General features: G+C 41.6%; 1 protein-coding gene across 3 annotated transcripts in view; it reads left to right on the top strand.

The window, feature by feature from the left end:
* ARHGAP42 (Rho GTPase activating protein 42) overlaps positions 1-21300 on the top strand; it is a 251581-nt gene that overhangs the window by 226098 nt on the left and 4183 nt on the right. For 2 of the 3 annotated variants that reach the window (XM_054724762.1, XM_054724759.1), the window contains 8 exons: positions 2901-3006; positions 7912-8071; positions 9463-9607; positions 10862-11242; positions 11618-11774; positions 13776-13838; positions 19926-20005; positions 20435-20949. In XM_054724762.1, coding sequence (XP_054580737.1) covers positions 2901-3006; positions 7912-8071; positions 9463-9607; positions 10862-11242; positions 11618-11774; positions 13776-13838; positions 19926-20005; positions 20435-20523 — 1181 coding nt within the window. In that variant the 3' untranslated portion in view covers positions 20524-20949. Of the gene's footprint in view, positions 1-2900; positions 3007-7911; positions 8072-9462; positions 9608-10861; positions 11243-11617; positions 11775-13775; positions 13839-19925; positions 20006-20434; positions 20950-21300 lie in introns of those variants that run through there. The other variant, XM_054724760.1, reaches the window with a different exon arrangement.

The raw sequence follows: 21300 nt of genomic DNA, 5'->3' as shown, positions 1-21300 counted from the left end.
AGGAGTTAGAAATACGTACTTTTAAAACATTGGGATCAGAGTGCCAGGGCACCATCTGACAGCATCACAACGCGTTGTAACAATTAGGAGTTGGAATTTCATTGTTAAGGTGTATGAGGTATGCCTGTAACAAGTGTATTTTTCACAACCCAAGAAAGAAATCTTTGCATTATTTTATTACCACACATTGTAATGCCACAGGAAACGTTGTCTGCTGATAACAGTGTCAGATAAAGTTGAGTGGCCTGGGTTTTTAATCCAGCATACATGGCTGACCACATGATCCTGTGAATAGATATGTACAACTATGCTACTGAGCTTCCTCCTGAAAGCTCCCCATCCGACATTCTCTTCATGAAAATCTACCTTTGTGAAATTGTTACAGAGAACCGGAATAATCAAACAATGCTGTAGAGTTTGGAGTCACACTTTATTACGTGCGGGTCCAGAGGAAAATGTCTCTCAAATTCTGGGCCCCAACATGGAGGAATTTTCCCTATTTATATGTTTTTACCTTCTTTGTCTTCCAAATATGGGGTGTTTCCGGCCCCTTTTCCAAGTTCTTAAAGAGCCCCTATGTGATGGGGCCTTGAGACCTCAACCAAAGGCCTGGCCTGGTGCCAGCACTGATAATTTTGTCCTGGGAAGGTTTAAAGGCCTCTTTGAAGTGGGAATAGTCTTATTTTCCTTATTATTTAAGCAAGCAAGCATTTACAGAAGCCAAATAGCAGGGTTAAAATTTAAAACAGCAGTTTTTATATAAGACTAGAGGCCCAGTGCATGATTGAATCATGCACATGTAGGGTCCCCTACACACTTTCCCTTTCGATCACGGGGAGCTGGGTGCCTGTCCGCTGGTGCACCAGGCGCCAGAGGCTTCTGAAAGGCCTGGTGCCTGAGTGGACAGGCATCCAGCTCCCATGCTTTCCTTTCGATTGCTGGTGCACCAGGCCTTTCAGAAGCCTCAGGCGTGGCAGAGGCTTCTGAAAGGCCTGGTGCCTGAGCGGACAGGCACCCAGCTCCCACGCTTTCCTTTCGATCGCTGGTGCACCAGGCCTTTCTGAAGCCTCCGGCATGGCGGAGGCTTCTGAAAGGCCTGCTGCCTGAGCGGACAGGCACTCAGCTCCCCCACTTTTGATGGTCCGAGCGGCGGGACGTCAGCTCGCTGCCCCAAAGGCCCCTTCTGTGCCGCAGCACAGCCATGGCACAGACACTGAGCTCGTGCCACTGCTGGCGACGCAGTTCAGCATCCCGTCGGCCCAATCAGCTACCCCGGCCACCCCGAGTCCCGCCCCCCCGCGCCTCCTGGCCAATCACGGGCATAGCGAAGGTACGGTCAATTTGCATATTTGTCTATTATTAGGTAGGATGGATGCTTCATTATGAACAAGACCATCATTTCATTGATTAAGAAGTCAGGATCCAGACTGGGTAAAAGACGTTGTGTAAGGACACTGGTAAATTCATGGCAATACCAGGGTTACAAGCCGGTCTGTTAGACTCTTAATCTAGAACTCTTTCTTGTAAAATAATGTATTTCATAAGAAATGGCGTTTGAACCACTTAGCTGAAATGACTCAACGAGCTGCTGATTTTGATACAAACATCTATCTGGTTGTAAGACTTTTTTCTATACTTATTCTCTGGCAAATATGATCATATTATTCACTATCATGATCATTAATATGTGTTCTTATCTATGAGAATTCATCTTTTGTCTGGGTCAAGGGTAATCCTATTTTCTAGATGTTAAGTTAATAAAATTAAATATTCTTTGGTTTCAAGCTACAGAAATCCAGCTCAGTAAGAAGGGGAGGCTATTTAGAGAGTAAGCTGTATCTCACAGAACTCCTTGGCCCAGGAGGGGTCAGGCCTCCCAGGGGTCTGCAACCAGCAACCGCAGAGCTGGGAACTGACGTGTCTCTCCCCACTCTATTTGGAAGGCCTCTCATCTCTGTTCCTTCAGTTCGACTTTCTTGGGTTGGAACATATTAGGTCCCGGCAGCCCTGGTTTTACACGGTCTGCCTTTCCACATATCCAGCAGACAGATCAGTTTTGGTGACTTCATTTCAACTCCTGGGAGAGAGAGAGCTCTGTTTGGCCAGCCTTTCCTCACTCCAGATAGGTGTGCCTAGAAGAAATGGTGATCCCATAATATAAGCCCTATTGGTTAGGCTGAGAAAGGGCTTGGTAGGATGGGCAGTCACCCCGGAATTTGTTTATTGCAGTAAAAGAATATTAAATAGATTCCTTATTCTGAAGGATTAGAAGGTTCTCTAGCAGACAAGTCTGCATCTTGGCTTTGGCTTGGCAGACGCAACTGGCTGTAGATGCTTTCTCTTCAGATTCACTGTTAGTAGCATGGGCTTAAAATGGACTGGGCCTCTGTTTGCACCATGATTCTGACCCCTCAGAAAAAGAACTCCTGGTTGTTTTTGAATTTGTACAATTTGGAAAGGAATGCCTGCTTCCTCTAGTCTGATGGAATCACTGGAGGTTTCAGTAGGGTAAAGCGTCAGTCACAGTGCCTGACACATTAGGCAGTCTGTAACCCTGGCTGTGGTCACTCCCATCGCTGAAGGTTTGGTTCTGTCCTTGTGTAGCAAAACCAAAGCAGGCCATGAGTTCTGGTTGTCTGGATGTATATGGTTTGTGGCTAAGAGCACCGGCCGGTATTAGATAGACCTGGGTTTGCTAACTTCTTTTCTCACTAACTTCATGGCCATGGACAAGTTACTGAGCTTCTCTCAGTCTTAGGGAATGATATGTGATAATAACCATTTGAAACAGTGATTTTAGGGCATGAAAGGGTGGGTGTGGTTGCGATGATGATTAATGTTTATATATACATTTTTAATGCAATTAAAACTTGAGATTTGCAACCTTTTTTATGTTACAGAATCTGATGACCAAAACTACCGGGTGGAGGCTGTACATGCATTGGTACACAAATTACCAGAGAAAAACAGAGAGATGCTGGACATCTTAATAAAGCACCTGGTCAAGTAATTCTCTGACTTCTGTTGTTCACTTTACTTGTTCAGCTGTTAAAGTTAAGCTTGTCCGTGTCATCTTAAGTGTGTGATGGTGCTGGGACATCGGTATTGTCATGAGAGTCTGTAGAATGTGCTTTAAAAATGAAAGACGAATTTTGAAATGTATCTATATGTACATGTGAATGCACCTGGGTATGTATACAATATGAAAATAATTATATCCTTTGCAACGGTTAAACTAATGATGAAAAACTTACATGTCAACTTAAAAATATATGTGGAAGTATATAGTTTTCCCCCAATTCTTTTAGATACATTTTGATCCCTAAGTTTGAAAATGAGTTGACCATATTACCAAGGTCAATAGATTCTACCAAGTCAAACTTCCACTCCTTTCTTTGGACTCATAGTATCTTTTGGTCTCTGAAGATTTTTCTGATTCTGCTGTTAGTCATTGATGTATTTAAAAATCTTGATAGATATCACAGTAGTCAGGTTTCTCCAGAGAAACAGAATGAATAGGATGTTTGTGTTTATGTATACAGATACTGTATATACAATAGAGGCCCAGATTTGTGCACTGGTGGGGTCCCTCGGCCTGGCCTGTGCTCTCTCGAAATCCGGGACCCCTCGGGGGATGTCAGATAGCCGGTTTCGGCCTGATCCCTGCAGGCCCGATCCAGACAGGAGGGAGCCTGGTCCCCGCAGGCTGGAGACCCAGAAAGAGTTGATTTTGCAGCTGGAATCCAAGGCAGCCCAGAGACCGAATGCCTCTTTCTCAGGGGACCTACTCTTTTTCTCTTAAGACCTTCAACTGATTGGATGAAGCCCACCCAAGTTATGGAGGTTAATCTGCTTTACTCAGAGTCTACTGATTTAAATGTTAATCTTATGCAAGAAGAAAAATACCTTCACAGAAATAGCTGGAATTATGTTTGACCAAATATGTGGGCACTGTGGTGTATGAAATTAACCATCACATATCTATCTTTGAGTGTCTCTCTCTCACTCTCAATCCAGAAGTTTATTTGCCATGATACTGGAAACAAAACAAAAGTCCAAATTCACATTTTAAACTTATTTCAGAATCCCCTTACCGTTTCTTCCATTTTTTCTAATTTATTTTTATTTATTTATTTAATTTGTTTTGTTTCTATCACCATTTATTCCCCATATACCCTCTTTCACCTCCCCCTTGCTCTCTCCCCTCCCGCCTCAGTCACCACACCGTTATCTGTGTCCATGAATTCTTTCTCTTTCTTTTTTGCTCAATCCCTTCACATACATACCCAACACCCGGCCACCACCACCAGAGCTGTCTGACTGCTCTGTACCTATGAGTCTGTGTCTATTTTGCTTGTTAGTTCCTTTTGTTCATTAGATTCCATATGAGTGAAATCATATGGTACTTTTCTTTCTCTGACTGGCTTATTTCCCTTAGCATAATGTTCTGCAGGTCCATCCACTCTGTCGCAAAAACCGTTAGACATTTTCCATCTTAATGAATACCATGATTCATAATCAAATAATTAATTCCTTCCTTGTTTGCTAGAGGTAGTAACCCAATTTATGCTAATTTTAGTCATGCACATTTGAAATAGTGCTACATAACCTATTAATAACTCTCAATGTGCAGGCTTTGAGATAATATTAAATTCCCCCATAGGAATCCACTTGGAATGGCATAATTTCAAATTTATTTTTAACTGTTGCCTATGGCTATACCTTTATTGCTAATGAACAAGGACTCATCCTTGGTTAGAATTAGTCTTAAATTATGTTTTTGAATTGTGCATAACCTCTTTATGAAATTTAACCACACTGTATTTATTGGTCATTCTCTTGTTGTATTCAAGCTATTTTTCTAGTAATGTGTTTTTTAAATTGACATGAGTGTCGTTGCTTAATTACCCGGAGTATTAGATGAACACAAGCTTCACCCTTAATTTGAATGTGTGTTGTTTTGATAACAAGGAATTAGCAGGGCAGGGTATCTGGCCATAGAAAAGCGCTTAAAATTCTCTTGTTCATCCTTCACCACCATTCCTGGCTCTTATCTTTTTTCTTTTTTTCTCCCTGTTGTTTGTTTATTGACTTTTTGAAACTACTTTTATAAAGTCTCTATTTTTAAAAAATATTTTATTCAATTAGAAAACAACAGTTCACACATTTTCCCCACACCTGACCCCACATCCTCTTACAACCACCAATCTGTTCTCTATATCTGTGAGCTTGTTGTGTGTGTGTTTTTTTTTGTTGTTGTTCTTTAACATTCCACATATGAGGGAGATCAGATGGTGTTTGTCTTTCTCTGTCTGACTTATTTAATTTTCAACATAATGCTCTTGAGATCCCTCCATATTTTCATAAATGGCAAAATTTCATTCTTTTTTATGTGTGGGTAATATTCCATTGTTAACACATACCATAATTTCTTTATTCGTTCATCTACTAGTGGACACTTCGGTTGTCTTCATGCCTTGGCTATTGTAAATAGTGCACAGTGAACATGAGAGTGCATGCATCTTTTCTAGTTAGTGTTTTTTTGTATAGTAGAATGTGTACTCTAATGACTTAAGTAAATTATAAATAACTAATAACACTCTTGGTTCCTGGCAACCTTATGACTCAGGTAAACTGTAAACAACTAACAACACTCTTGGTCCCTATCAACCTTATGTGGCTTAAAAAAAAAAAAAAAGAAAGAAAGAATTTAAGACCTGTGACCTGGATTAGTCACTGGCCTAAAGAAACAACAACTTAATGACTAATTCCAAATCTCCACTAATTAGCTCTGAGATGTTATAGAAATCACTAGATGCCCACTGCACGAAATTCGTGCCCTGATAGGATCCCTAGCAGCTGCTCGCTGCCAGCCAGGACTTCCCTTTCCCCTGGCTGCCTGCCGCTGGCCAAGGCCTCCCTTCCTGGGGTTGGCCTGCTGGACCCGCCCCCTGGTCTAACTCCCAGTCAAGGGGCCAATTTGCATATTAGGGTTTTATTATATAGGATTGCTTCCTTTCTGAGGATCCTTTTTTTTTTTTTTCTTCTTCTTAAAACAAGGCCATCTGTGGTTCTTCTTTGATTCTAACTTTAAATATTCAGAAGTGCAATTGGATGTCTGTTACCTATAGGAGTTGAGGGAGTAAGGTGCAGAAATGGATGAAATGCGGGTGAGAAGGGTCTGTGTTAACTCAGGAGCCCAGCAGATGGAAAATTCAGTGAAGAGTAAATTGGTCATCAAAATATTCTATCTCTTCTGACACAGTCATCAACTCTCCTTTTCCAAATAGAGCACATTTTTAGGATTTCTAAATGTATTTCCAGTGAGCTTAATATTAATCGTTGTCCAGTTTACTTACACTACCAAGAACTTTTATATTTTAGCAATAGTTCCTAAAGCCAATTTAATTACAGGAAGAATATTATTTTGACATCTTATTTCACTTAATTTAATTGATTATTTCATTTTCTCAACCCTATAAGGGTTGCTATACTTACTAGATGAGGAAACTGAAGCCTAAAGCTATTAAATAACTAGGCTGACTACACCACACTTCCAAGTTGGATGGATTCATGCTTTGATTCCAGATAGACTCATTGTCTTTGCAGACTACTTTCTTAGTACATTCTCTAATATATATTACACACAATCAATATGTAATATTTGGGTCTACAAGAAGGAAACTTGGAATGAAACTCCTCTTAGTCTAAACAAGAGTCTTCTTAGATAGTTCTCTCTTGGGCACAGGGAACATTTCAGTCAGTGGGACAGTCAGCATGTCCTGTCCTGTACTAGGAATTGCATGGGTAACCCAACATCCTGGATTTCCCATAACATTTTACTTTGGGTTTTAGGATGTAGTTAACTCAGATATAAATATAATCTTGTGTGTTACTCTTCTTCCTAGAACTTCCCATTCTAAAAACCTGGCTGGAAGTAACAGAGAAAAGGCAGTGGTTAACCTAGGAGAGTGGTCAAGTGAATGAGGTTTCTTTTCCTCTGTAAAATATATCCAGTTTCCAAATTAGTTAATTAGTCAAAGTCATCTTTGATAGCTACCAAGATTACTTTGCTCAAGTCAATAATATCAGGCTTTTTTTTTTTTTTTTTTTTTTCATTTCCAGCACTGATTTCCTCTTCCTGTTTCCTCTCCTTACTGTTTTCCAGCACAGTGGCCAGCACTACAGAAGCACTCAGGGAAGCCTTAGAAAGATGGTTGGAAGGAAGGAAGGAAGGAAGGAAGGAAGGAAGGAAGGAAGGAAGGAAGGAAGGAAGGAAAGGAAGGAAGGAAGAAAGGGAAAATGCATTGGCCAGTTGTCTTATGTGGGAGCTCAAGGAAACCTCTGACTTGTATTCAGGAGACCTGAATTCAAATAGCATCTCTGTTCCTAATTTGCTGTGACCTCAAGTACATCTTTTTTACTTTAGGAGCTTTGGTTTTTTTACCTGTACAATAGGAGAACCTGACTTCCTGGGAGGATTAAATGCAATAATAACTGAAAGTGCCTGGCAGTAGGTTTTCAATAATATGTTTGGTGAATCCAAATAAAATTACAACCAGCCTACTCTAAACCATCTGTTCTAAAAGGAGTATAGCACTGTAGAAGACACCAAAGGGTCAATAATCTGTGTCTTCAGGGTGATTGCACTCACTTTACGAAATCAAGATTTTTTCCTCTCCAATATATTAACTTTTGTAATTATGTTTTACTTTGGCTATGTTAACTTTTTATGTCATTTTTGGCTATACTCATTAATGCCAATTGGAAGTGACTGAACCTGATTATTTGGAAAAATTAGCCTGCAATGGAATGTTTTACATTTTATTTATGTCGCAAATTTGGTAGTTGAGAACATTTTATAATTACTAAACGTTTAACTTAAGACATCTTTGTTGCTCTTGTTTGCAGAGTATCACTACATAGCCAACAAAATCTCATGACTGTCTCAAACCTCGGTGTCATATTTGGCCCAACTCTCATGAGAGCACAGGAAGAAACTGTGGCTGCTATGATGAATATTAAGTTTCAGAATATTGTCGTTGAAATTCTGATAGAGCACTATGAAAAGGTAGGCTGAATTTTCAAGTGGGAGTATCAAATTTTGTATGTGGCATTCGTATCATCTCGATTTTTCATTTGAATCATCTGTGAGCTTCACATTGTGAAGTCAGATTCGTATAATGTCAGTCTTGTAAATTTTATATAAATTATTTCTTTGTGAGGACTCTGATTTTCCTTTTTCTTGTTCAGTTTTTAAATCCTCCTCAAAACCTTCTGGCCAGGTGATCTCCTTTCCTTCTCCATCATTTACCTTTAAAGATTTTCTTCCGCCCTAACAGGTTTGGCTCAGTGGATAGAGCGATGGCCTGCAGACTGAAGGGTCCCAGGTTCGATTTTGGTCAAGGGCATGTACCTTGGTTGCGGGCACATCCCCAGTATGGGATGTGCAGGAGGCAGCTGATCGATGTTTCTAACTCTCTATCCCACTCCCTTCCTCTCTGTAAAAACTCAATAAAATATATTTTAAAAATAAAGATTTTCTTCCACAGCACTTATATAATCAGGTTTTTGCACATATTCAGATAATACTTTAGAATAACTTTGTGGTTAAGTCTCTTTTAACCCTTTAATCTCTCTGGAATTAGCCTCTTAATTATACAGCAGAGGTGATATTCTAAATAAAACCAAAGAAAAAATTCTGGAGCAGTCTTAAAGTCATCTCTATCCAGTCCCCCAGGAGGATGACTTTATAAGAATGGGATCTTAGAATAACTATGGAAATTGGACATTGGGGAAGCCAAATTGATTGCATTATTAACAAATTCAACCACTGAAAGTCTAAACATTTTGTGATGCCTTTGTGTCAGATCCAGTCCCTGTGAGAGAATGACTGTGCCTCTCTCTCCTTCCCCGGGGCCCTCCCTAGTACCTAGCTAAGGCTGGAGGCTTCCTCACAGCCAAGGAGCACGTGACTGCCTCCTGTAGCTGTGCTCAGACCTGGCACATTCCTTGACCATTCAGAACCAACAGCGTGGCGGCACCTTCTAAGAAATGGGCCCATTCTGCTGGGGAAATGGTACAACCCAAAGGCTATGTTTAGCATGAAGGGGGAAAGACAATTATCACACAAAAAGAATCAGTGTGTCTCAACATTGACATTTGTTCCTATTTGAAAGGTTTCTTAAAATGATTGGGAATTCTGAACTTCACTGTTGGGGAAGCATCAAAAGGAAAACCCAGAGAAGAAACATTCCTCAGTGTAAATGGAAAAGAAAGTAGTCATTATTCTGGGATCCACTTAATATACTTATTTTTTGGTATCAAGCATCTCTTGCATACAACTGATGAGGTAGCATGTAATTCTAAGATTAAGTAGCATATAAGTCTCAAAGCTTCTTTTCTGATGAAAATGGCAATTTCACCCGTTTGTTGACCGCGGCCCATTGTTCTTCCCTGTAGATTTTTCACACGGCCCCGGACCCCAGCATCCCTCTTCCTCAGCCTCAGTCTCGGTCTGGGTCCCGCAGGACGCGAGCAATCTGCCTCTCCACCGGCTCCCGGAAGCCCAGAGGGAGGTACACTCCGTGCTTGGCAGAACCTGATAGTAAGTGTGCCGGCCGTGGGGAGAGGCTTTCTCCATTCTTTATCCCAGCCTTTCTGCCGCTAATTAGGTAGAAATAGAAGTGGTTCTCACTGATGCTATCACCCCAAAACCTCCCCCACCTCTAACATTTGTATGTTCGCTGTCAGTATAGCTGCAAGGTTCTTTGGACAAGCAAATTTATTACTGCTACAAAGGAAATAATTAGTTTGCTCAATGCTCCCCCACCACCACCACCTTTTTTCCCTGCAAAGTACGTGAGGTGCTACTTTGTGGAAGCTTTTGTCCTATTGTCAAAGTGGTAGAGAAGAAAGCGAGAGAAAGACTGGCTGAAGCATTTTCTTTCTTCCTCTCACATTATGTTCTTAAAGCATCATCTCTTGGGTATCAAAGTATCTCAAAGAGAGAAAAAAAGAAATAAGAGAAACTATACCACGCATTATCACTAACTTACTGTTCTGAGCAGGCCCCAAGATGAGGTGGAGGCAGCTTGAGCCCATAAGATGTGTTAAACTGGCCATTTTCATTCTATTTCATACCCCTAAACCCCCCCAAATTTTCCACAATCAATATTTAGTAGAAACCACTACTTTTTAATTTAGACATATTTGAACACTTTTTACAGTTTCTCTGATTTTTTTTCTTATACCTTACTTTTAGGAACATTAAAAAAAATACACCCAGTTAAACAGCCAGTTTCTTACGTTGCTATATTCTTAACAGGAAATGGCAAAAGCCCTCTCTTTTAAATTGAAAGCAGCTTGTAATTTGCAACTGACATTTAACGGGGCCTTTGAATGGAGGAGGAGGACTCGGATGCATTGTAATTCAGAACCACCTAAGATCAAAAAAGTAAAATAAAAAAGTCAGAAATATGTCTTCAATATCCCTTTCATTGATTTTTTTAAGTAATATCATCATGGAATCATTTTTCTTACTTGTGAGTCCTGTTTCAGAATTTTGTCTGAATTCAGGTCAGCCCACTCATGCTGTAAGGAGTAACATCATTTCATAGGGGCAGGGCACATATAAAATCCCCCTTGAATAGTATTGAAAAATGCATTCACCAAGTTCAAATGCATATCTTAAAGGCTGTCTCCAGGCCTGAGGACAGTTCTCCATGCCAGGTGAAGGCCCATCACTTCCGTGGGATCAGGTGGCCACAAACCCTGTGTGAGTTGGAGAATGGAAGGGTTTTGGTTGGTGCTGTTCTCAACAGAGAGCCTCTGTCCTTTTCTCTCTCCCGCCCCCGCCCAGGCGACTCCTATAGCAGCAGCCCAGCCAGCACACCCATGGGGAGCATTGAGTCCCTCTCCTCTCACTCCTCTGAACAAAACAGCACGACAAAGTCCACCTCCTGCCAGCCCAGGGAGAAGTCTGGAGGGATTCCCTGGATCGCATCCCCGTCACCGTCCAATGGACAGAAAAGTCTTGGTCTCTGGACAACTAGTCCTGAATCCAGTTCTAGAGAAGATGCAACCAAAACGGATGCAGAATCAGATTGCCAGAGCGTGGCCTCCGTCACCAGCCCAGGGGACGTTTCCCCACGCGTAGACCTGGCCAAGAAAGGGTCTCATGGGACTGCAGGACAGAAAAGAGCCTCAGCTACCTTCCTCAGGTCCATCGCTGCAGCTGAAGGTGAGCCGGAATGGAGCTTACGCAAGATGTCATGAGCTCCGTGCCGATTGTTCCGCGTGATTAATCAAGGGAGAAGTTAATGGGGCAGGGACGAATGATGCTTATCTAGTTTGTTCCTGAGCTGGGATTTTTCAGACTCCTCTGCGCTGAGACTTTTTCCCTGGCTCTCCCTATCTCCGCGAGGTGCTGTCTTTGTAATTGCTGTCGATTCTGATCTCCCTGAGTGATGGGCGGCCGTGCTGAGGAACATTCTGTGCCGTCTCATTTGGGCTCAGAGAATAATGCTTCCTTTTGTTACGCGCGTGGACTGTGCTATTGCTATTATTTTGTCTAATAACACCTTGCCTGTTTTCTTGGGGGGGGTTTCTTTTCTAGGAAACAAGAGCTACAGTGGTTCCACTCAAAGCTTAACGTCCATAGGTTCCAAAGAGACGCCTAAAGCCCCACCAAACCCAGACCTGCCTCCGAAGATGTGCAGGAGGTTAAGGCTAGACACTGCCTCGAGCAACGGCTACCAGCGGCCGGGCTCCATGTGAGTGAGAGTGTGTTTGCTGGGCCTGCCAGGGGGTGCATGGGGCTGAGGTGTCCTGCGGAGCCCTCGGTGCTTCCACCGCTGAATGCCTCGTCTGGAGAGTGGACCGTAGCCAATTTCTGTAGGACCCTGCTGTCTTCTAAACGTGATGTGGAAGTTACAGAGGATATATCTAAACTACCTCATGGGCAGGCACTCCAAGTTCTTAGGCGCAGAACTATGGCTTAAGGACGTGAAAATAGATGTATAATAGAGTAGCCATGGGCTCAGAAGCTACAAACCTTCCTCTCAAAGCTGAACATCAGCTTGTCAGCTGAGGAGACTGAGGTGCCAGGCCCAGATGACAGTCCCTCCTCCCCCCGCCCAACCTTTCTGTTAGAAATAAACTGCTTTCTGGCTGTGAAGGTTGGCTTTCTCTCCTCCTGGTCATATGTCTCCCCGTCTGAGAACTCAACGGATTTAAACAAGCTCTTAGAGAACAAGGAACTTGATAGGCAAGAGAAGTCAGTCCTTCTCATCAAAAGAAACGACCCGGAAGTGTAGAGACTGAGAAGGTAGGGTCCATAGATGTGAGCAGAAAGGGGGTCAAAGAGGAGAAAATGGGAACCTGCCTAAACAACTAAGCAAAACCCAAAGAGGCTTTTGCTGAGCCTTTCCGAGTGCTCTGTTGGGTACCACTGGGCGTCCTGACACATGTTATCGTCCACTGAATCCAGTGGGTTGTATAAACCTCATTTGAGAGATGACAGGAATTGATACTCAGAAAATTTAAGGATTTCACAATATTGCACATTGAGTTAATTCAATTAAAAATGAAATTTTAAAAAGAGAATTTAAGGAACCAATCCACATACCCTCAGCTAGTACGTATAGAGCTGGGGTCCTAACCCAGGGTTCCTTGCTTGAATCTGTGCTCTACATACTATGCCCGTTTTTAATATCGTGGTATTCCTGACATTCAAATTTTCCCTCAAAAGTCCAGTAAGACAATTTACTGAGATTGTTTCCATACAAAGTGTCTTAAATTCATTTGTTTCTCCCTTCCTCTGACACAAACCTTTTGGTTTCAGAGTGTGTTTAACACACATTATCTCTCTGGGTCAGAACTTTAACTGCCATGATATAGACAAGTATATTGGTAAATCTGTCTGCTCCCCAGTGTGTGTGGTTCTAGCCACTAAGGAAATTAAATTTTAAGCCAATATGTCAAGGGAGATGGGAGAGGGAAAGAGGAGAGCTTCTGTTCTGGTATTTTACGGATAGTAAAAGATGAGATGAAGGAGAGAGTGTATGTTCTGTGTCAGGTTCTGAGAGAATTTTTCAAAGAAATAAAATAGATTTTAAAAATCTAGAATACCAAGGAATTTGATATCTCTTCTGGTATAGATAGAAACGTTTCTAATTGCTGAAGGTGGCTTAGTTTTCATTTTTTTCACTCTCTACCTAATTTTATCACCTCTTTACAGACCATTCCCCTCTCCCCCAAGATTTGAATCCACAAATTTATTTATTGGCCATATTTTCAGAGTTATCTCTTCCCATATTATGGGAACTGTGTTCAAATATTAAAGGATACACGAAGTAGTTTTAGAATTAGTTTTGTCTTAGCTATCAGAATGAACAACAATTCTTTTGTCACGTAGATTTGATTTTTCTCTTGTGGATTCACAGCGGTCTATTAATGTTGCCAGAAGCAAAGTAGGGAGAAAATGTTCCCTTTTACTGCTCCCACTTTTCTGAGGTAGAAAAAAATGAGGACAGCAAGCTCCCAGAGGGGGTTGCTTTAGGTTTATTACAGTTTGATACTCCATGAGCTGGAGATCAGAACTGAAACTTTCTTCCACATTAAACCTTAAAACAATGAAAAGCCAGGTCAAATTTTGGGGACAGTTCTTGAGTAATCACTTTTGTTTTGATTAACTGATAACTCTGAATTTCATGTTGAACTGAATGATTTCCTGATTGATTTAATGAAACTTGCATTGTCAAATTATTTTTCAGTGTGGCAGCGAAAGCCCAACTGTTTGAAAATGTTGGTTCAGCTAAGCCAGTTTCTTCTGGGCGGTAAGTCTTCAAAACAAAGTACAAAATAAATAAATTAGTGGTGAGGTTGTTGCCTTGTGTGGACCTGGCGGGTCATCTTTGACGGCTCTGCCCCCCATTCTGCAGATGGTCAAGTCCACATTCACTGTCTCTTCATGCGGAAGAGGTCATGTGTGAGAACAGTATTTAGTGTCTTACACTGTGAAGGTGATGCTTCGTCTGCTGAAATCTTCATAAAGGAAGAGTGCTAAAAAAACAGGTTTTCCTGAAGACACAAGTTGCTGTAACCCTTTGCACACCAAAGACTCCTTTGGTAACAGTTTGTGGAAATTTCTCAAAAATATATACTTGACTTTGAAATTATAGAACTTTTTCTAGAAGCCGTTTTGCTGCTGTTGTTGTTGTTCTTATTGTTGTTATTCTTTCCAAAGCCTAGACAGGCCCTCACATATTAGTGCTTTAAAGTCCCCAGAGTTGGTATCTTTCAAGGATGTTGGTTGGTGCATTGCGTTCATATGGCAGATTGCAGACTATTAGCATTGGATCTTACCTCTGCTTAGCATCTTTAACTTCTTCCTTCTTTATCAAGGCATGGTGAAGACTAGGCACTGTGCCTGTCAGAGCCAATGTCATTTATCTCTGAAACTGTCATCATTTTTAGGCCTTAGTGGGAGGGATTTAACCTTGCTACTTGTAGTCTGTGCAGCTACATGGTTGAATTGCTCCACTAGATGGAGCCCTTTTATTAGGAAGCTCTAAACAATTAACTCAAGTCCTGTAATCAGAGATGATCCCACAGAGCTTTAAAACAGCAAGCTATGGAAGTAAATCAGAATGTTGTCGTATAAAGATATCCTCAAATGTTCACCAATCAGTCTGTGCATTTTGAATATGCTTTTACATTCTAAATACTGCTATAAATCAACTTCTTTTTTTTATTTCTTTATTGATTAAGGTATTACATATGTGTCCTCATCCCCCCATTACCTCCCCCAACTCCCCCCCCACCCATGCCCTCACCCCCCTGTTGTCTCTGTCTATTGGTTAGGCTTATATGCACGCATACAAGTCCTTTGGTTGATCTCTTCTGATGGCTGTCAGCAATTACGGTCTTTGTCAACAGCACTGTGGACCATGTTGTAACTTTTCACCCAGACAGGGACCGAGGAACACAGTGGACTTCACATTCAGTTCTTGGTCCCACCGCTTCTTATGTGTATAACCTTGGAGTTACAGAAGAAATCTATTGTCTCTATAAAATGGAAGTGACAATTGTGTTTTTGCCTAGTTATTGTAAATTTCAAATACAAAGCAATCTATTTGGCAAGTTCTCCACAGATGATCTTTACAGTAACAACTTATTGTTATGATAATTTTTATTGAAACTACTGAAGATATTCAAGCTTCTAATTAACATATTAATAATACTTAAACATTAACTCTTTAACAGTTACCTGGTACCTTTTGGTACCATTCAATACAGCTGAACAACAGGAAGTTGACAGCATTTCCCTTACTAAGCTCCTACAGTGCTTATTTCCTGGTCCTTCTAGGGAACTCAGGGTAACCCTTGAATTGGACCTTGAAGAACGCTAGAACCAGTAGTTAAGTAGTAGGAAGACTACCGTATTTTCCGGCGTATAAGACGACTTTTTTTTTTTTTAAATATATTTCATTGATTTTTTTTTTTTTACAGAGAGGAAGAGAGAGGGATAGAGAGTTAGAAACATCGATGAGAGAGAAACATCAATCAGCTGCCTCTTGCACACCCCCTACTGGGGATGTGCCCTGCAACCAAGGTACATGCCCTTGACCAGAATCGAACCTGGGACCCTTGAGTCCGCAGGCCGACGCTCTATCCACTGAGCCAAACCGGTTTCGGCATAAGACGACTTTTTAACCCAGGAAAATATTCTCAAAAGTCGGGGGTCGTCTTATACGCCGGGTGTCATTTTATAGGGCGGGTATATCCCAAACTCTATATTTTAACTGGAAAAGTTGGGGATCGTCTTATACGCCGGAAAATACGGTAGTTATGTTTGTGGAAGAGACCAATAAGGAGGTTCTAGTGCATGATCCTGAGCAACAGAAAAGTGACATCGCTGGGAGCCACCGCAGGCGCGCTGGGAGTCATTGAGCAAAGGGGTGATCTAATCAGTGATACACCCAACAGATCATTCCAAGTGGGTTTTCTAGGAATTGTGAAGAGGAGAGTACAGTCAAACATGTTGGATGGAATTGGTGAGACTTAAAGGCCTTACATAGAGCAGTAACAAAAGCATGAAAAGCAATAGGGAGAACTTTTTGGGTAGGATCAGGATTTGGCAACTGCTTTGATACTGGGAGTGAAAGACAGGTAATGAAGATTCCAAGTCTTGGAGACCGAGTGTCAGAAACAATGGCATTTTAGTTTCTGGTCTCAGCCTATAATTAAACGGAAGAGAGGAAAGTTGTGGCCATAATGTTTGAGGAGCCTGAGGAACATTGAGAAGCTTTTAGACGGTGTGGAGTTTGCTATTTGAGAGACTTCTCAGTTTCTCTGTGTAGATGCAGGTGGGGCTTGTTGAGTGTAAAGGAAAAATGCTTGAGCATTGGTTGGTCTTTGGGGAATGGTTTCATTTAAAGGTCTAGCAAAGAACAATGTGAAGGAATGATCAGAAGCAACAGCTTTCATCAACATGGTAGAAGCTGCAAAAAGTCAAGGAGACCATTAGAAGAGGACACTGGTTTTCACCCCTCAGACATATCCTACTTCTTGGGATTTTAAAAAATATCTGTGTGCATGTCCACTTCCTTCAGCAGTGAAATTCTCAGCAACCAGAAAGTATGAGGGAGTGCATGTGTGTGTGTGTTTATCATTGTTAAGTGACTCTCCAGAAAACACTATCAGTTCCTTTTTGGTGACTTTTTTATTTTGCTTATAGTTAAGTAAGCATTGCGAATTTTGCACACTGACCCTATCAAGCCTTTGTAAATCTACCCATCAGCATTAGGCAGCATTTGGCATTGGAATGGGACTGTGATCAGGTCACCTTCCTTAGGATGAGGGAAGAAATGACTTTCCGGACAGGAGATGTTATTATCTTACTCTGCCATGCACTAAGAAGCAGGGATTTCAGAATCCTTTGCAAAGGATATCAGACCCTTCTGAAGAGAGACTCAGCAGCTGGCAGTGTTATTTCACATCCTCTTCAGTGCACTGAGGCAGTAAAAGAGGCAGCATTAGCACCTGGAGAGAAAACTTCACTGTCACAGAAGTCTGCATTAAATCATCAGAGCTCTCTGCTGAGTTAACACCTGCAGTTACGGAGCTCAGCAGAGAAAATTACACCTGTCTAGACACATGCACAGATAATTGAAAAGTCATGACAAGTATTTTTTGTACTGTGTATTTTTGACACATTTAACAATATCCATTTATTTCATGATATAATTATTCTGCTTGCCTCCTCCCGCCATGTAATCTTATAAAATGGCTGAAGTATTAAAAAAAAAATAGTTTAGTTGCCTTTTAAGGTGCTCTTTCAAAAATTATAACATTGTAAGGATTGTTATACCTTAACTAGAGGCCTGGTGCACAAAATACGTGCACAGGGGAAAGGGGGGTGGTCCCTCAGCCCAGCATGCACCCTCTCCAATCCGGGACCCCTTGGGGGATGTCTGACTGCCCGTTTAGGCCCAATCCTGCATGCTCTCTCCTGCCAGTCTGATCGCCCCTAACTGCCTCTGCCTCGGCCCTTGCCACCGTGGCTTTGTCCGGAAGAACGTCCAGAAGATGTCTGGTCTAATTAGCATATTACCCTTTTATTAGTATAGGTCATTTCTATAACTCTGGACATTGTTTCCTTATGCATCTCTTAATTAATTTTAAGGATTCAAAGCAATAAGACTTTGTGTTTATTGGAGGAAATTGCTATTAGGAAATTTGAATTCTTATAAAATACATATTTTTAAAGAAATGGCTCTGCAACCCTTAATTATATTAGATATTGGATCAAATGATTATATTTGACTAGAAGATTAATAGGAGAAAACTAATATTTTTTTCCTACTTGAGATTACCTTCTTCTGATTCTTGGAAGTCTTAAGGACTTGGCAGCATCCTCTACCCCCACCTCCCACTCATGTCAACCAGCACACCCATGTGCATGCCAACACGCATGCATGCGCACACGCATACACAGCTCTTCTTTAGGGTAAAGCCCTGTCTTCTCTGGGCGCCTGCATTCCTCAATTCTCCCTTAAGCCATGGTTCATTGGGATGTGGGCTAGCGGTCATTCCCCTGCCTGGCTGCTGCGGGCTCCCCTAGCCAACTTTCTAAAGTACAGCCTGAGCTGTAAGCTTTCCAGTCTTCAGATATCCATAAGCTTTCCAGTCTTCAGATATCCATAAGCTTTCCAGTCTTCAGATATCCATAAGCTTTCCAGTCTTCAGATATCCATTTGGGAACCCTGGTCTCAATGACCTAGGCTCATCTGGAAGTGTAGACGTTAGACTCAGGGTCAGGCTCCAACAGGGAAAAGAAACCAGGTAATGCTGGTGCTTTAAGAGATCTGCGTGGCAAGTACTGCTGATGCTTGTTTGCTGATGAAGTGCTGGAGCCAAAGGAAAGAAAGACAAGGGCCTTGACTGTTTAAAAGGACTCATCACATAGAAAAAGAACCCAGAGCATCCCTGCCCCCTTTTTTTTCCTACTCATTTACTTAAGAAATATTTAATGAGTTTTACTACTAGGCTTCAGGCATTGCTCATGAAGGTTACATTCTGATTAGAAGAGAAAATAACAGACTAACCGATACTGCTGCCATGCAGTCTTCAGAGGGTCTGATAATTGCCTGGGCAGCTGTTTTAGAGTGTGCGCAGGGAAGACATGACCTTCAGCAAAGCTCAGGAAATTTAAGATGAACAGAAGTGCATAGCACGTGAGGATCAAGAGGAAAACATCACAGAGCCAGGGCTCCGCTGGCCTGAGCGGGGATGTGTTTGGCATGTTTGAAGAGGTGAAAGGGCAGGGGGGGGCTGGAGCCCAGCAGGTGAGCAGAGGCAGGAGAACTGACAGGCACCCGATTGTGCACGGAATGGAGCTAGAGTTGGACACCCATGAAAGGGTAGTTCTCTGGGAAATAGCATGATTCTCAGAAGTCCTCTGGCTGCCCTGTAGAGAATGGATTGCAAGGCGACAGAACAGGAAGCTAGAGGATTTGGGGTGGTGGGAAGCCAGTCAGTCAGTGAGTCACACCACACGTGATTTTGGCATGGACGTGGGTGGTAGAGATGCTGAGAAGTAGGTGGAGCCAGGAGGAGTTCCCATCTTTCCAAGGTAAATGGATGTTGCAGAGTAAAGATGACTCGGCTGATGACTTGATTAGCGGCCTCAGAAGATGGCCTTTTAGTGTTGGCTCAAATGCTTTTAAATAGAACAGACAATTTCTATCAAGTCCTACCCCAGCAGACTATGTAGCTCCCTATAGAAAACTCTGACATTTTGGCTTCTCTTGGGAAACCAGAGTATCTGGCGGTATGGAATCTGAATCCCCATATGGTCCAGCTGTTGGGAGCTGAGTGTTGGTTTCCCTTCCTAAGAGATGGGTATGCTCCCTGATTTGCAAAGCCTCTGTCTGTCCCCATCATAGCCCTGACAATGAGGCCACTGTTGTTGGCCATTTACCATTAACTTATCCATCATGCTTACTTAACTCATTTACTATACTTTGTAGACCCTGTAATTTGGGGAATCTCACCTCTGCTAATCTGAAATTAAAGTGGAGAAAAAAAGCTTAAGGGTACCTATGACCCTCTGTATAGCTGCAAACACAGCCTATTTACCAACAATTAAATAATGGCATTCTTTAAAACAAACAGGCTGTGGTTACACTTGGAGGCATTGCCTGCAAACATTAGATGAGCTTTGGTTTGCTTTCAATGTTTTCTGATTACGTACCTTTGTTCAGTTTGTGAAAAATGCACTTTCACACTTACATGTGCCTTTTGTGTATATTATTCTCCAATTACAACTAGAAACTAATACCATTTTTAATATAATTTGAACTATAAATGTATTTATTTTTTGAGTTGTGGTTTTTACAACTCGCCTTTTGCTCTTTCAGCCAAGCCAAAGCCATGTACTCCTGTCAAGCAGAGCACAGCCACGAGCTCTCCTTCCCACAGGGGGCGGTCTTCTCTAATGGTAAGTGTGCCCAGTGCCTCCCTTTAAGGAATGTGTAGCGATCAGAATCTAAAGTGGAAGCCAGGAGACTCGGAATCTAGTGAGGCCCTGCCCCTCATGACCTGCACAAATGAACACATCAAATTCCTCTGAACCCCAGCTTCCTCCCCTGTGTGTGTTTGTGAGAGTGTGTGTGTGTGTGTGTGTGTGTGTGTGTGTGTGTGTGTGTGTGCTGGGGGTGGGTGGTGGTCTGGATCTAGGGTGGAGGGAGGATGGGAGAAATTGGCTGATTGATTATAAGAATGCAAAGGACATTTCCATCTTTAAAGAAGCTGTGACATTTTTTGTGAATTCATGCAGTCTGATGTGGGTGGATTCTTACCCATTAGTGTATAAAATTATTTGAAGCTAATGCTGAGTGAGTCACATTAACTTTTTTTTTTTTCCCAGTGTACCCATCAGTGGAACCAGGGTGGTTGAAGGCAACTTATGAAGGCAAAACAGGACTAGTCCCAGAAAATTATGTTGTCTTCCTCTAATGCTATTTAGTGGATGGCAGTATCTTCATGGTATCCATGGTAACAAATAATACGTGCTTTGATTTTATCTGACACAGATATGGCAATCAGCCCACTACATGAAAACAGACAATTTCTATCAAGTCCTACATCAGCAGACTATGTAGCTCCCTATTAATGGAAAAGGAAAAAAACGTTCAAATTGTTTGCCATTCTTTTTTTTTTTACTGGTTTCTTATCTTAAAATATCTTTCCTTTTGATAAGTAAGTCTCCACAATGACTCCATAACAATTGAGAATCTCAAATACTATATAAGCACTACATCCCAGAAATTTGAAAACAAAAATTTGATATAAGGATTTGGGGATCTGCCCTTAACTGTCTAGCATTCTCTGAGAAACCTTGAAATCATTACTTAAAAATGTAATATAAATTGCTCGTTTATTATTTTTTTCTTTAAAAAAATATACTGTTTTTAAATATGATTGTTTTGCTGGTCCTAAACATTTCAAGGAAATAAGTTTGTTTTTTTCATGTAACTTTATTTTTGTTTACCAAGTAAGATGATAATACTCAAAAGCAACGATGTATATAATGCCTGTAAATGAAGCCAAAATAAGTCATACACTGAGTCCACTGGAAACACTCCATCCAGCATTCCAGACGCCTTCCATAGGCTTTTGAGTAGGGACCAGCAAACTATTTCTGTGAAGGCCTGATAGTGAATATCTTGTCTTTTGCAAGCCCTATAGTCTCCATCACAATACGTAACTGCCATCGTAGCAGAAAGCAGCCAT

The sequence above is a fragment of the Eptesicus fuscus genome, chromosome 13 (assembly GCF_027574615.1).
Source record: "Eptesicus fuscus isolate TK198812 chromosome 13, DD_ASM_mEF_20220401, whole genome shotgun sequence".
Taxonomy (NCBI): Eukaryota; Metazoa; Chordata; class Mammalia; order Chiroptera; family Vespertilionidae; genus Eptesicus; species Eptesicus fuscus.
This window is presented reverse-complemented; position numbering and strand designations above follow the sequence as displayed.